The sequence below is a fragment of the Salvelinus fontinalis genome, chromosome 25 (genome assembly GCF_029448725.1).
Source record: "Salvelinus fontinalis isolate EN_2023a chromosome 25, ASM2944872v1, whole genome shotgun sequence".
Lineage (NCBI taxonomy): Eukaryota > Metazoa > Chordata > Actinopteri > Salmoniformes > Salmonidae > Salvelinus > Salvelinus fontinalis.
Window position 1 is genome coordinate 17,074,354 of NC_074689.1, and position 13,508 is coordinate 17,087,861.

The 13,508-nt window shown below is 46.7% G+C and overlaps 1 protein-coding gene across 5 annotated transcripts in view; it reads right to left on the bottom strand.

Moving 5' to 3' along the window:
- The window catches only part of col11a1a (collagen, type XI, alpha 1a), a 91,065-nt gene that overhangs the window by 67,795 nt on the left and 9,762 nt on the right, over window positions 1-13,508 (bottom strand). For all 5 annotated transcript variants that reach the window (XM_055881445.1, XM_055881444.1, XM_055881448.1 and 2 more), the window contains exon 4: window positions 10,007-10,169. In XM_055881445.1, coding sequence (XP_055737420.1) covers window positions 10,007-10,169 — 163 coding nt within the window. The remainder of the gene's footprint in view (window positions 1-10,006; window positions 10,170-13,508) is intronic.

The following is a 13,508-nucleotide window of genomic DNA, read 5'->3' on the forward strand; positions in this document are numbered from 1 at the left end:
TCTCTCTATCTCTCTGTGACAATCCCAGGGTACAATCCATCAACAGCTCATTGTACAACTGCAGTTCCACACTACAGAACATCCCCCCAAAAATCTCACTGTAGACCAGGTTGGAATTTAATCAAAATACATACATACTGTAAATCAAAACCAAAACAGACCACCTAATGGACCACATATCTCCAAAGCACCTACTGCCTAAACCAATGAAAATACCATGCCAGAACCAAAGCATATAGTTTTATAAGCCACGTTTAAGTTGATCACCTGTGATCACAGGCCACCTATTTCACACAATCCTTGTGCCAAGGAGTCTGGAGGACTGAAGGAGGAATGGGGGGATGGAGGGGTGGCGGGATGGAGGGATGAGGGAGGGGTGGATAGGTGAAAGGGTGAGGGAGGGGTGGAGGGGTGAGGGAGGGTTGGATATGTGTAGGGGTGGAGTGGTGGAGGGATGAGGGAGGGGTAGAGGGATTAGGGAGGGGTGGAGGGATGAGGGAGGGGTGGATAGGTGAAGGGGTGTAGGGATGGATGAGGGAGGGGTGGATAGGTGAGGGAGGGTTGGATAGGTGAAGGGGTGAGGGAGGGGTGAGGGAGGGGTGAGGGAGGGGTGGATAGGTGGGGGCGTGGAGTGGTGAGGGAGGGAGGGGTGGATAGGTGAAGGGGTGAGGGAGGGGTGGAGTGTTGAGGGAGGGGTGGATAGGTGAAGGGGTGAGGAGGGGTGGAGGTGTGAAGGGGTGAAGGGGTGGAGGGGTGAGGAAGGGGTGAGGAGAACACAGGAGAGACCAAGCTGAGATCAAGCTGTGGTCTGAGTTAAATTGACATGTATTACCTCATTTGTCACCCACACACCAAAAGAAAGTAGCTGAACCCTGCCTATAGTCAGCTTTCATTAGGATATGCCTGAGAGATGGTCGTCTGTACACAAACAGGGACCAGAGACGCTGAAACACCAAGTCCTGGGCCAGACTGGGGCCAGACAGACACAGGACCAGACAGACACAGGACCAGAGACGGAGACAGCCAAGGCCCAGACTGGGCCAGACAGACACAGGACAAAGACGGAGACAGCCAAGGCCAGACTGGGGACAGACAGACACAGGACCAGCGACGGAGACAGCCAAGGCCAGACTGGGCCAGACAGACACAGGACCAGAGACGGAGACAGCCAAGGCCCAGACTGGGGCCAGACAGACACAGGACCAGACAGACACAGGACCAGAGACGGAGACAGCCAAGGCCCAGACTGGGCCAGACAGACACAGGACCAGAGACAGAGACAGCCAAGGCCCAGACTGGGCCAGACAGACACAGAACTAGAGACGGAGATAGCCAAGGCCCAGACTGGGCCAGAGACACGAGATCAAGAAAGGACTGTATGACTGCTATTTCTCACAGGTACAGTACAAGAGATCAGAGAACTTGCAGTGACATGAATTCAACTTTGTTGCATTTGGCACTGTCTTAATACAATTGAAGTAATTAAAGTCTACAAGGATATATGTTTGGTAAGTGGGTAAGAAACATTTATCATTTTTAGACAATGAGACAAAGACAAGTGTTCGTAACGTGAACAAGGGAAGAATTAGTAAGAGGTTAAGGGATTAAGGGACAGAGTGGGAGTTGAATATATATATATGGAGAGGGGGGAGAGAGGGAGAGAGAATAGAGAAGAGAGAGTGAGTGAGTGAGTGAGTGAGTGAGTGAGTGAGTGAGTGAGTCAGTGAATGAGTGAGTGAGTGACTAGGTGAGCGAGTGAGTGAGTGAGTGAGAGAGTCAGTGAGTTAGTGAGTGAGTGAGTGAGCGAGTGAGTGACTAAGTGAGTGAGTGAGTGAGTGAGTGAGTCAGTGAGTGAGTGAATGAGTGAGTGAGTGAGTGAGTCAGTGAGTGAGTGAGTGAGTGAGAGAGAGAGAGAGTGAGTGACTAAGTGAGTGAGTGAGTGAGGTTTGAGAGAGAGGGAGAGAAAGAATAAAGCACTTCGAACTGAATTGAACTGAAAGAGAAAGATCTATTTCAAGGGCAGAGATCAGGATGCTAAAGAGACAGCAAAGAAATGTACATAAACCAGACACTGAAAACTAGTGTGAATTTATGAATGACAACCAGACCTTGTCTACGGTGTCTCACTTTGTCATAGTCTAAAGAACCTGCTCCCCTAAACCAATGACGTGGTTCACCATTCTTAAATAGAGACAACCATCCAAGTTACAACTTGACCCCGTCGTGACCGCAGGGAACCATAAGATATAAATACCTCATGTGTCAAGAGGTCAAAGGTAAAAGCAGGGCATTACGCTAAAGACACCCACCATAATATCACTGAGTCTAAGGGCGTGTCTATAGTAAAGAATGTCTAACATCCAGTCTGAAACCAATCATGTTTCAAACAGTAGGCTAAATAGTGGATTTCATAGCCTGTTAGGTTCTGGAAGTTAAAAGCCAACATGACATCTGATAAGTAAGGCTCCCTGGTTACTAAGTGTTTAGCTCTATGCCATTGTTGTTAAAACACAAATCATCTCTCTCTCTTCCCTCTCTCTCTCTCTCTTTCTTTCTCTCTCTCTCTCTCTTCTCTCTCTCTCTCTCTCTCTTCTCTCTCTCTCTCTTCCCTCTCTCTCTCTCTCTCTCTCTCTCTCTCTCTCTCTCTCTCTCTCTCTCTCTCTCTCTCTCTCTCTCTCTCTCTCTCTCTCTCTCTCTCTCTCTCTCTCTCTCTCTCTCTCTCTCTCACCCCCTATTTATGTATATGTCAGGTAGCTCTCTGTCATTGTTTAAAACAGACAAATCTCTCTCTCGCTCTCTCTCTCTCTCTATTTCGCTCTCTCTCTCTCTATTTCGCTCACTGTCTTTCTTTCTTTCTCTCTCTCTCTCTCTCTCTCTCTCTCTCTCTCTCTCTCTCTCAATTCAATTCAATTTGTTTTATTGGCATGACGCAACAGTGTACATATTGCCAAAGCTTATTTTGGATATTTACAATGTAAAAATGAGAATCAAAATGATCAACAGTAACAACAATAACCAAGGGTCAAAATAACCATACATTCAACAATAACAATAAGTATACAGTAGAGTACATGTGCAGGTTGATTGGTCTGTCAGACACTGTCTGTCTCTCTTTGTCTCTGTCACTATCTCTCTGTCTCACACTCTGCCTCTCACTCTGTCTGTCTCTGTCTCTCTCTGTCTCTCTGTCTGTCTCTCTCTCTCTCACTCTGTCTCGTTCAATCTCTCTCTCTCTTTCTCTCTCCCTCACACACTCTCTCCTTCGCTCTCTCTCTGCTCTCTCTCTCTCCATCTCTCTCACCTTGCACTCCCTCCCTGTTTATGTATATGTGAGGTAGCTCTCTGTCATTGTTTAAAACACAGACAAATCTCTCTCTCTATTTCACTCACTCTCTCTCTCTTTCTCTCTCCCTCACACACTCTCTCCCTCGGTCCCTCTCTGTCTCTCTCGCTCTGTGATTCTCTCTCTCTCTCTCTGACATTTGCATAGTGTACATGTTTAATTACAGAGTGAAGCAAGATGGGATCAGCAACACAGGCCAGATCAAAACAAAAGGAGTTGTCATGTGACCTTTGATGTACCCTTGCCCTGGGCAACAAAACACACACCCGACCCAGTTAACTACTACACACCACCCACACAATCCCACCAAAACACATACCCTTAACAGACCAGAGACGGGTGCACACCGGAAACGTTTGATTAAACTATCCAATTATTTAAAGGAATCTATGTAACAGTTGCAGATTGCTATATAAGGTCAACAGAAGCAGAAGATAAAGACGGCTAGACATGAAAAACAGCTCTTGTTAGAGATAAGAGGAAAGGAGAGAGGTTTATTTTACGAGGTGTAAGTGAAGACAGAGAAGCGAACAGACAGTTCATTGACTTCAACAGCACTTATCCTAGGCGTGACTTTACCTCAGAAACACGTCCAAACTTCCGTTTTTCAGACCCTCGCCCCCTTCATCTAATCTTGTCAGTGAACTCACATAACCTCCCCATCCCTTACAACCTCCACGTTTCTCTCACAGTCCAGGAAAAGTAACAACCAGCGGACAGAACAGTCAGTGGGCCACCTTCGTACCGTCCTACAGGGACACATTAAGCAGGGAGGAATTTTGGGCTGTCAGGAACAGAGGATACAGGAGAGAGGGGAGGGGGGGGAGGGGGAGAGGGATGAGGAGGAGGGGAGGGGGGGGGGGGGTATACAGGGCTAAAGTCTGTGCCGCTGACGGGTAATGTCAGCCCGGGATGAATAGACGGGTCTCATGGCGGTGGCTCAGTAGGGGGGACGGAGAAGGAGGGAAGGAGGGAAGGAGGGGAGGAGGTGGGGAAGAAGGGAACAGGGGGGTGAGGAAGGTCTGAAGGGGCAATGAAAGGCTCTCATTCATCCACTCAGTCCTGTATGGCTAACTGAACCCTTCAGACGCCGTGAAGCAGGTATCATAGGCTAACAGCAGCATATTGTAGAGTTAATCCGATTTACAAGGAACATTCTAAGTTCAAAGTATGAGCTAGAGACATAACGACGTGTGTGCATTTAATGTGTCATTTGCATAATAGGTTATAAAAGGTCCGGTTTAAAATATTATGACTTTAGCTTTTGGTTTCTTAGTTTTCACCCTCCTTTCACATACAGTTGGGATTTGGGAGTCCCACACAGAATACTCCGGTATTTCCTCTGCACCTATCCCAGAATGCAACACTGTGAAGCTAGGTGATTACTACGCATAGAGAACAGACAGAAGTTCTGTTTCAGACTCTGTTACCTTGGTCTTATGGGTCTCATTCTGAGCCATTTCACTGGGCAGCTTTTGATCGGAACCACTATATTTCATAAAGCTGCCGGCTTCTGGGCCAGCTAATACATCTCATCAAAACTGACAGGGAAAATAAAGGCAGAGGGACTTTCAATACTGTTCATGTTGGGGGAATGAAAGATTTCAACATGAAACAAATGGAATAGTTTAGTGTGAACTGCAATGCAACTGGGATACACTCACACCATATGTAAAATGGACAGCAAATGTGCTATGACCACACTTTGCTATTACTCCATCAAAGTTAATATCAGCAACCTAAAAACAATTCATATACAAGGCGACACTAAGATAATCACACAGCAAGCCACATTTCAACACACAATGCAACAACGTGACCACTGAGGCTCCCTCCACACCAAATCACCAGGGTGATGACATGGCATTATGTGAAATGGCTTTCAAGAGCCAGTAGCAGCAGCAGTCAGCCCACAGTCAGGGTTAGGGTTAGGGTTAGAGCCAGCAGCAGTCAGCCCACAGTCAGGGTTATTAGGGTTATGGTTAGAGCCAGCAGCAGTCAGCCCACAGTCAGGGTTATTAGGGTTAGAGCCAGCAGCAGTCAGGGTTATTAGGGTTATGGTTAGAGCCAGCAGCAGTCAGCCCACAGTCAGGGTTATTAGGGTTAGAGCCAGCAGCAGTCAGGGTTATTAGGGTTATGGTTAGAGCCAGCAGCAGTCAGCCCACAGTCAGGGTTATTAGGGTTATGGTTAGAGCCAGCAGCAGTCAGGGTTATTAGGGTTATGGTTAGAGCCAGCAGCAGTCAGCCCACAGTCAGGGTTATTAGGGTTAGAGCCAGCAGCAGTCAGGGTTAGGGTTAGGGTTAGCGCCAGCAGCAGTCAGCCCACAGTCAGGGTTATTAGGGTTAGGGTTAGCGCCAGTAGCAGTCAGCCCACAGTCAGGGTTAGGGTTAGGGTTAGAGCCAGCAGCAGTCAGCCCACAGTCAGGGTTAGGGTTAGGGTTAGAGCCAGCAGCAGTCAGCCCACAGTCAGGGTTAGGGTTAGGGTTAGAGCCAGCAGCAGTCAGCCCACAGTCAGGGTTAGGGTTAGGGTTAGAGCCAGCAGCAGTCAGCCCACAGTCAGGGTTATTAGGGTTAGAGCCAGCAGCAGTCAGCCCACAGTCAGGGTTATTAGGGTTATGGTTAGAACCAGCAGCAGTCAGCCCACAGTCAGGGTTATTAGGGTTATGGTTAGAGCCAGCAGCAGTCAGCCCACAGTCAGGGTTATTAGGGTTAGAGCCAGCAGCAGTCAGCCCACAGTCAGGGTTATTAGGGTTATGGTTAGAGCCAGCAGCAGTCAGGGTTATTAGGGTTATGGTTAGAGCCAGCAGCAGTCAGCCCACAGTCAGGGTTATTAGGGTTATGGTTAGAACCAGCAGCAGTCAGCCCACAGTCAGGGTTATTAGGGTTATGGTTAGAGCCAGCAGCAGTCAGCCCACAGTCAGGGTTATTAGGGTTAGAGCCAGCAGCAGTCAGCCCACAGTCAGGGTTATTAGGGTTATGGTTAGAGCCAGCAGCAGTCAGGGTTATTAGGGTTAGGGTTAGAGCCAGCAGCAGTCAGCCCACAGTCAGGGTTATTAGGGTTATGGTTAGAGCCAGCAGCAGTCAGGGTTATTAGGGTTATGGTTAGAGCCAGCAGCAGTCAGCCCACAGTCAGGGTTATTAGGGTTAGAGCCAGCAGCAGTCAGCCCACAGTCAGGGTTATTAGGGTTATGGTTAGAGCCAGCAGCAGTCAGGGTTATTAGGGTTAGGGTTAGAGCCAGCAGCAGTCAGCCCACAGTCAGGGTTAGGGTTAGGGTTAGAGCCAGCAGCAGTCAGCCCACAGTCAGGGTTAGGTTAGGGTTAGAGCCAGCAGCAGTCAGCCCACAGTCAGGGTTATTAGGGTTATGGTTAGAGCCAGCAGCAGAGTCGATCAGCCCACAGCCACAGGCAGGGCCAGAGAATGATGAGGAGTCAATCCCCAACCACCCAGCCCCCCATAAACAAACACACTCTCTCACAGGCAAACACAGCCCTGTCCTCTGCATTCACACCGCAGGGGTGACCTTTACCCCCCAGACACCATGTGTTTCAATTTATCTCACGTGACAATCAGCCCATTGTCAGACATTATTTACATCCTAACTCACTCTGATCCAATACCGTCCACCTCTGCCTGAACTGCAGGGACCTGGACCGAGATAGCACACACATCACTAAAGTGACGTGATGAAGTCAGAGAAACACTAACACATTCTAACAATAATCACCTTAACTAGCGTGAGTCAATGTCATGCCATACCGCTAAAACTTCCACAATTGAAGTTCTTTCAGGAAAGTTACGTAAACTCAACATAATGCTCAGATTTCTCTTTTCTAGCCAAAAACAAACAAACAAAAACATAAAACACTCCTCTTTCAACCACTAAAAACACTTTACTACACTTTACTAAGCAACAACATTTCCCTCACAGCTTCAGCGCCCATTTGAAGTTCCCTCCAAATGAAAAGCACCTGCAGTAGACAACCAAACATTCCTACAGTCCAGTGTTGTGTGTTCAGTGAACCCATCACCCCTGAAGTTGCACTCTGTCAAACAGTAGGGTTAGGGTTAGATCTTTAATTGCAAGCTATAGGAGACCCTTCAATGTAGATGAGAATATAGCCTAGTAGCTTACCAGAGGTTTAATACGAGGCTACTTACACTACATGACCAAAAGTATGTGGACACCTGCTCGTCGAACATCTCATTCCAAAATCAAGGGTATTAATATGGAGTTGGTTCCCCCTTTGATGCTATAACAGCCTCCACTCTCCTGGGAAGGCTTTCCACTAGATGTTGGAACATTACTGTGGGGATTTGCTTCCATTCAGCCACAAGAGCATTAGTGAGGTCGGGCACTGATGTTGGGAGATTAGGTCTGGCTTGCAGTCGGCGTTCCAATTCATCCCAAAGGTGTTCAATAGGGCTGAGGTCAGGACTCTGTGCATGCCAGTCAAGTTCTTCCACACCGATCTCGACAAACCATTTCTGTATGGACCTTGCTTTGTGCACAGGGGCATTGTCATATTGGAACAGGAAATGGCCTTCCTCAAACTGTTGCCACAAAGTTGGAAGCACAGAATCGTCTAGAATGTCATGTATGCTGTAGCATTACGATGTCCCTTCACTGGAACTAAGGGGCCACGCCCAAACCATGAAAACAGCCCCAGACCATTATTCCTCCTCCACCAAACTTTACAGTTGGCACTATGCATTGGTGCAGGTAGCATTCTCCTGGCATCCACCAAACCCAGATTAATCAGTCGGAATGCCAAATGGTGAAGCGTGATTCATCTCTCGAGAGAATGTGTTTCCACTGCTCCAGAGGTGGCGAGCTTTACATCACTCCAGCCGACGCTTGGCATTGCGCATGGTGATCTTAGGCTTGTGTGCGGCTGCTCGGCCATGGAATCCCATTGTATGAAGCTCCCGACGAACAGTTCTTGTGCTGAAGTTGATTTCAGAGGCAGTTTGGAACTCTGTAGTGAGTGTTGCAACCAAGGACAGATGATTTTTATGCACTACACGCTTCAACACTCAGCAGTCCCATTCTGTGACCTTGTGTGGCCTACCACTTCGCTGCTTAGCCGTTGTTGCTCCCAGACGTTTCCATTGCAGAATAACAACACTAACAGTTGAACGGGGCAGCTTTAACAGAGCAGAAATATGACGAACTGACTTGTTGGAAAGGTGGCATCCTATGATGGTGCCACGTTGAAAGTCACTGAGCTCTTCAGTAAGGGCATTCTACTGCCAATGTTCGTCTAAGGAGATTGCATGGCTGTGTACTCCATTTTATACACCTGTCAGCAACAAGTGTGGCTGAAATAGACAAATCCACTAATTTGAAGGGGTGTCCACATACTTTTGTATATTTAGTTGTATGTCTAATGACTGAAGCCATAGACAGACCGCTGTTCATCTGGAACTGGCCTTTCTATTATGATCATCATGAAGCTAAATGACATCCAATGTCCCCTTCTGCTAGTAGAAATATCTGGCTTGGTCCTTTGTAAGGTGTCTAACAGTGTTGAATGTACGGTATTCCTGAGCCCACATAAGGCAGACAGACACTGAGCAGACTGGTCTAATTACCACCACATTCCTCCAGGTTACATCAAAGGAGAGTAACAATACATTGTGTACCAAAAAGGCACCCTATTCCCTATATTGTGCACTTCTTTTGACCAGGGCCCAGGTGAAAAGTAGTGCACTACATAGGGAATAGGGTGCCATTTGGGGGACACACACATGGTCATGGAGGTGAGCACTCCACGCTCCTTTCTCACACAGCAGAGCAGCAAGAGCGGAGAGCTAGCTACACATAACAGAGGAAAGCTGTGGCTGATTAGTACAATGTATTCTGTACAGACGCCATTCCTCCAAAGTCATAAAGAAACAACAGTGTTTGATCATGGACACGTTTTGTACTGTCAATGGTTTTAGGTTTAAGCATCTGTCAATGGTTGTAGTTGTTTGATGTACTGTACAATCAAACATGATGTTTGAAATGTTTCTTGCACTCTAAATCAATGGGCTACAAACATTAGTCATTGTTACGTTGGTTGGATTTTAAAGACACAGCATCATTTAAAAGACATTCAACTTTCAATGCATGCTTTTTTATTTAAAGTTAAAACATGAACACCCTTGGGGCAATAATGAATGTATATCACGCAGCCTCCTGCATGCTTGTCTCTCCTTCAAGACCCTTTCAAAGAGTAATCAAGACACACACAGGCAGAGTATCTTCCTCTCTGATTTTGCTATGTGATGAAATTTCAACAACAATGAACTACAACGGATTATATGATACATCGACACCAATGATTCTGTATGTCTCCAAAGCTTGGGTCAATAAGGACAAAGACAGTTGGTACTACAAACTAGTTCCAATTTATTATCTCCCAGATCTCTCTCAAAAATATTATGGCCCAGTGTACACTGTAACATACACCTTCATGGTCGTATTCACAAGAAATCAAATTGAAGAAAGCAGATTGAAATGGGGAGGGACTACCTGAACTTGTCTAATAAGAAACTCACATTTTGTTGCAAAACATTTTGTTGTGGCTTGCTACGGCGTGCAGTAATGAATACGGCCCATGTTACACCAACCAATCAGAATGTACAGTAGAGCCTTATATCCAACATCATGTGTTTACCTGAAAGACTTCCTCGTCAAGGATTCTGGTTCCGAACACAGTGATCCCGTTGGTGTTAATAGAGGCACGGTCACTCCTGAGGAGGGGTTTGGTGATCTTCTGTTTACAGTCCACGATGATGGTGACCGTCTTCTTCTCCACACTGATGGCCACACGATGCCACCTGTTAGAGGGAGCAACAGAAACCAGATATGTGGTGAGAGATGTTCAGATTAGACTTCTGCAAAAACCTACCCTGAACGTTGCGCTCACCAAGTCAAACATTGGAGTCGTTTGTAGCGTTTAGCCAGGCTAACAAAAACCTCCACAAACAGACAGACCATGGTTGTGTCTCAAATGGAACCCTATTCCCTATATGCTGTAGTGGACTACTATTTACCAGGGTCCATAGTCTAAAGTAGTGCACTATATAGGGAAAAGGGTGCCATTTGAGACACACACAAAGGGTTAACTGGCGTGGTCACGCGTAAGCCCAACACCTCCCAAGCCCCCTTCAGGACAGTTTGCCACCGGCAGCACTTGGGCTATTACATTCCAGCCCAGGCCATGCAGCCAGGCCAGGCAGCGGAGCACATTTTTGCCCCCACACTCTGGCCCTGTTTAACACGGGATTATACTCATTAAACTCCAAACTTAATCCTCCTTCTGGGTTACTCAACATGACAGACGTGCTGAACATTGTGGAAAGTGTGTGTCAGGAAAGAGCAAGAGGGAGCAGAAGGTGCACAGTCAAAACATTGTCCTAAGGAGGAAGAGGATGAGGAGGAGATAGCAGGAGGAGGAGGAGATGAGGAGGAGGGCCGGAACTGATCAGATCCCACTGACCAAAAGCCAAGCCAAGGCGCTTCAAGAACCAGTCAGTCAGCAATACTGATCAATATGGCTGCCCTTGGATGACAACTCTTTTACTGTATACCTCTCGTTATGATAGCAACCCAAGCATTTAGTTAATCAGCCATTATGTACATGTTGATTTTGGCAATAATTATAAAGGAAATCCACTTTCTCATCTGACGGTTGCTTCAGCTGATACCTTGGAAATGTTTGAATGTCTTTCCTTTGAATGACACTACAGCAATACTATCATTTTGCCACTGTTTAAGTACGCATTTACAGTATATCTCTATAACAATGCATTAACTGAAGGGGGCTGGCCGGGTAGATAGGCAGCATTAGTTACAGCCTAGTCAGTGATTTGGAAAAGGCCTTGTGTTGGACTTCATCCAGGTCCTTAAGTGCTAAAATCCTGCACAGAGTACATTACTCTTCAGACAGTAGGTCACAAAACTGCTCAGTGGACAAAAGCACCCCACAGAACTTCCACAAAATGGGGGTTACTCTTACTATGTGGTGTTAGAATGGCAGCATGGTCTCTACTCTTAGTCTGTGATGTTAGAATGGCAGCATGGTCTCTACTCTTACTCTGTGGTGTTAGAATGGCGGCATGGTCTCTACTCTTACTCTGTGGTGTTAGAATGGCAGCATGGTCTCTACTCTTACTCTGTGGTGTTAGAATGGCAGCATGGTCTCTACTCTTACTCTGTGGTGTTAGAATGGCAGCATGGTCTCTACTCTTACTCTGTGGTGTTAGAATGGCGGCATGGTCTCTACTCTTACTCTGTGGTGTTAGAATGGCAGCATGGTCTCTACTCTTACTCTGTGGTGTTAGAATGGCAGCATGGTCTCTACTCTTACTCTGTGGTGTTAGAATGGCAGCATGGTCTCTACTCTTACTCTGTGGTGTTAGAATGGCAGCATGGTCTCTACTCTTACTCTGTGGTGTTAGAATGGCAGCATGGTCTCTACTCTTACTCTGTGGTGTTAGAATGGCAGCATGGTCTCTACTCTTACTCTGTGGTGTTAGAATGGCAGCATGGTCTCTACTCTTACTCTGTGGTGTTAGAATGGCAGCATGGTCTCTACTCTTACTCTGTGGTGTTAGAATGGCAGCATGGTCTCTACTCTTACTCGGTGGTGTTAGAATGGCAGCATGGTCTCTACTCTTACTCTGTGGTGTTAGAATGGCAGCATGGTCTCTACTCCTACTCTGTGGTGTTAGAATGGCAGCATGGTCTCTACTCTTACTCTGTGGTGTTAGAATGGCAGCATGGTCTCTACTCTTACTCTGTGGTGTTAGAATGGCAGCATGGTCTCTACTTTTACTCTGTGGTGTTAGAATGGCAGCATGGTCTCTACTCTTACTCTGTGGTGTTAGAATGGCGGCATGGTCTCTACTCTTACTCTGTGGTGTTAGAATGGCAGCATGGTCTCTACTCTTACTCTGTGGTGTTAGAATGGCAGCATGGTCTCTACTCTTACTCTGTGATGTTAGAATGGCAGCATGGTCTCTACTCTTACTCTGTGGTGTTAGAATGGCAGCATGGTCTCTACTCTTACTCTGTGGTGTTAGAATGGCAGCATAGTCTCTACTCTTACTCTGTGGTGTTAGAGTTAACATTTTACAAAAATCTAACCAAACCAAGATTTTCTCCCATGAAACTAAGGACCTTTGATGTATCTATGACATGACATTTTAAGCGGAAGATCTCATTCTAATATCTATCTAGATCACAAATGTCCACTGACCGGGTTACGGCTTCTTCCAAGCCCAGGAAAACAAACTAGTCTATAAAAAAAAACAACATTTGGCTGCTTAGGAAAACAACACAGAGAGACATAATAAAACTATTTGTTAAGATAAAAAAACAGAGCGTTTTCTCAGCGTCTCCTCTGTTTGTTTGTTCTCCCGTGTTTCGCCACCGGCTCATGTACACTAAGCTACAGCTCTCAGGGAGAATTCCGGGATTTCCAAACCCCGAGCGGATAATCAGGGATTCACTGACGGAAACTAAGAGACTCTCTGCACGGAATCTGATTGGATGAGGTAATCCAGGAGGTTAATAATGTAAGGATAACATCCCTCCTCCAACCTCTCCTCCATTTTCCTCTCATGGCTGTGGTCAGAGTTCCCATGGTAGTCGTTTCCGCGCCCAACTAATCCACTGTCTCTGACCCTTGTATCCCCTTGTACTTATTTTACTACCCAGGACCCCCTAACCCTTCATATCCCCCGTGCTGCAGCCCAGGATCTAACCCTAACCCCTGGGACAGACCATATCAGACCTAATCCTGTGATGGGCACCTGTGGTGAGATGAGGTGAAGAAGTTTTCTGCTTCTTAGTGAATACAGAGGACATGGCAGCAAGTAAGTATGTTTAGGATTATCATACCGGCCGTGGATGTACCTTGGCTTTATACATTACACGTTTGAGTATGGACAGAGTCAGAGTGGAGAGACATGCACCAGGTTTGAGTATGGACAGAGTCAGAGTGGAGAGACATGCACCAGGTTTGAGTATGGACAGAGTCAGAGTGGAGAGATATGCACCAGGTTTGAGTATGGACAGAGTCAGAGTGGATAGACATGCACCAGGTTTGAGTATGGACAGAGTCAGAGTGGAGAGATATGCACCAGGTTTGAGTATGGACAGAGTCAGAGTGG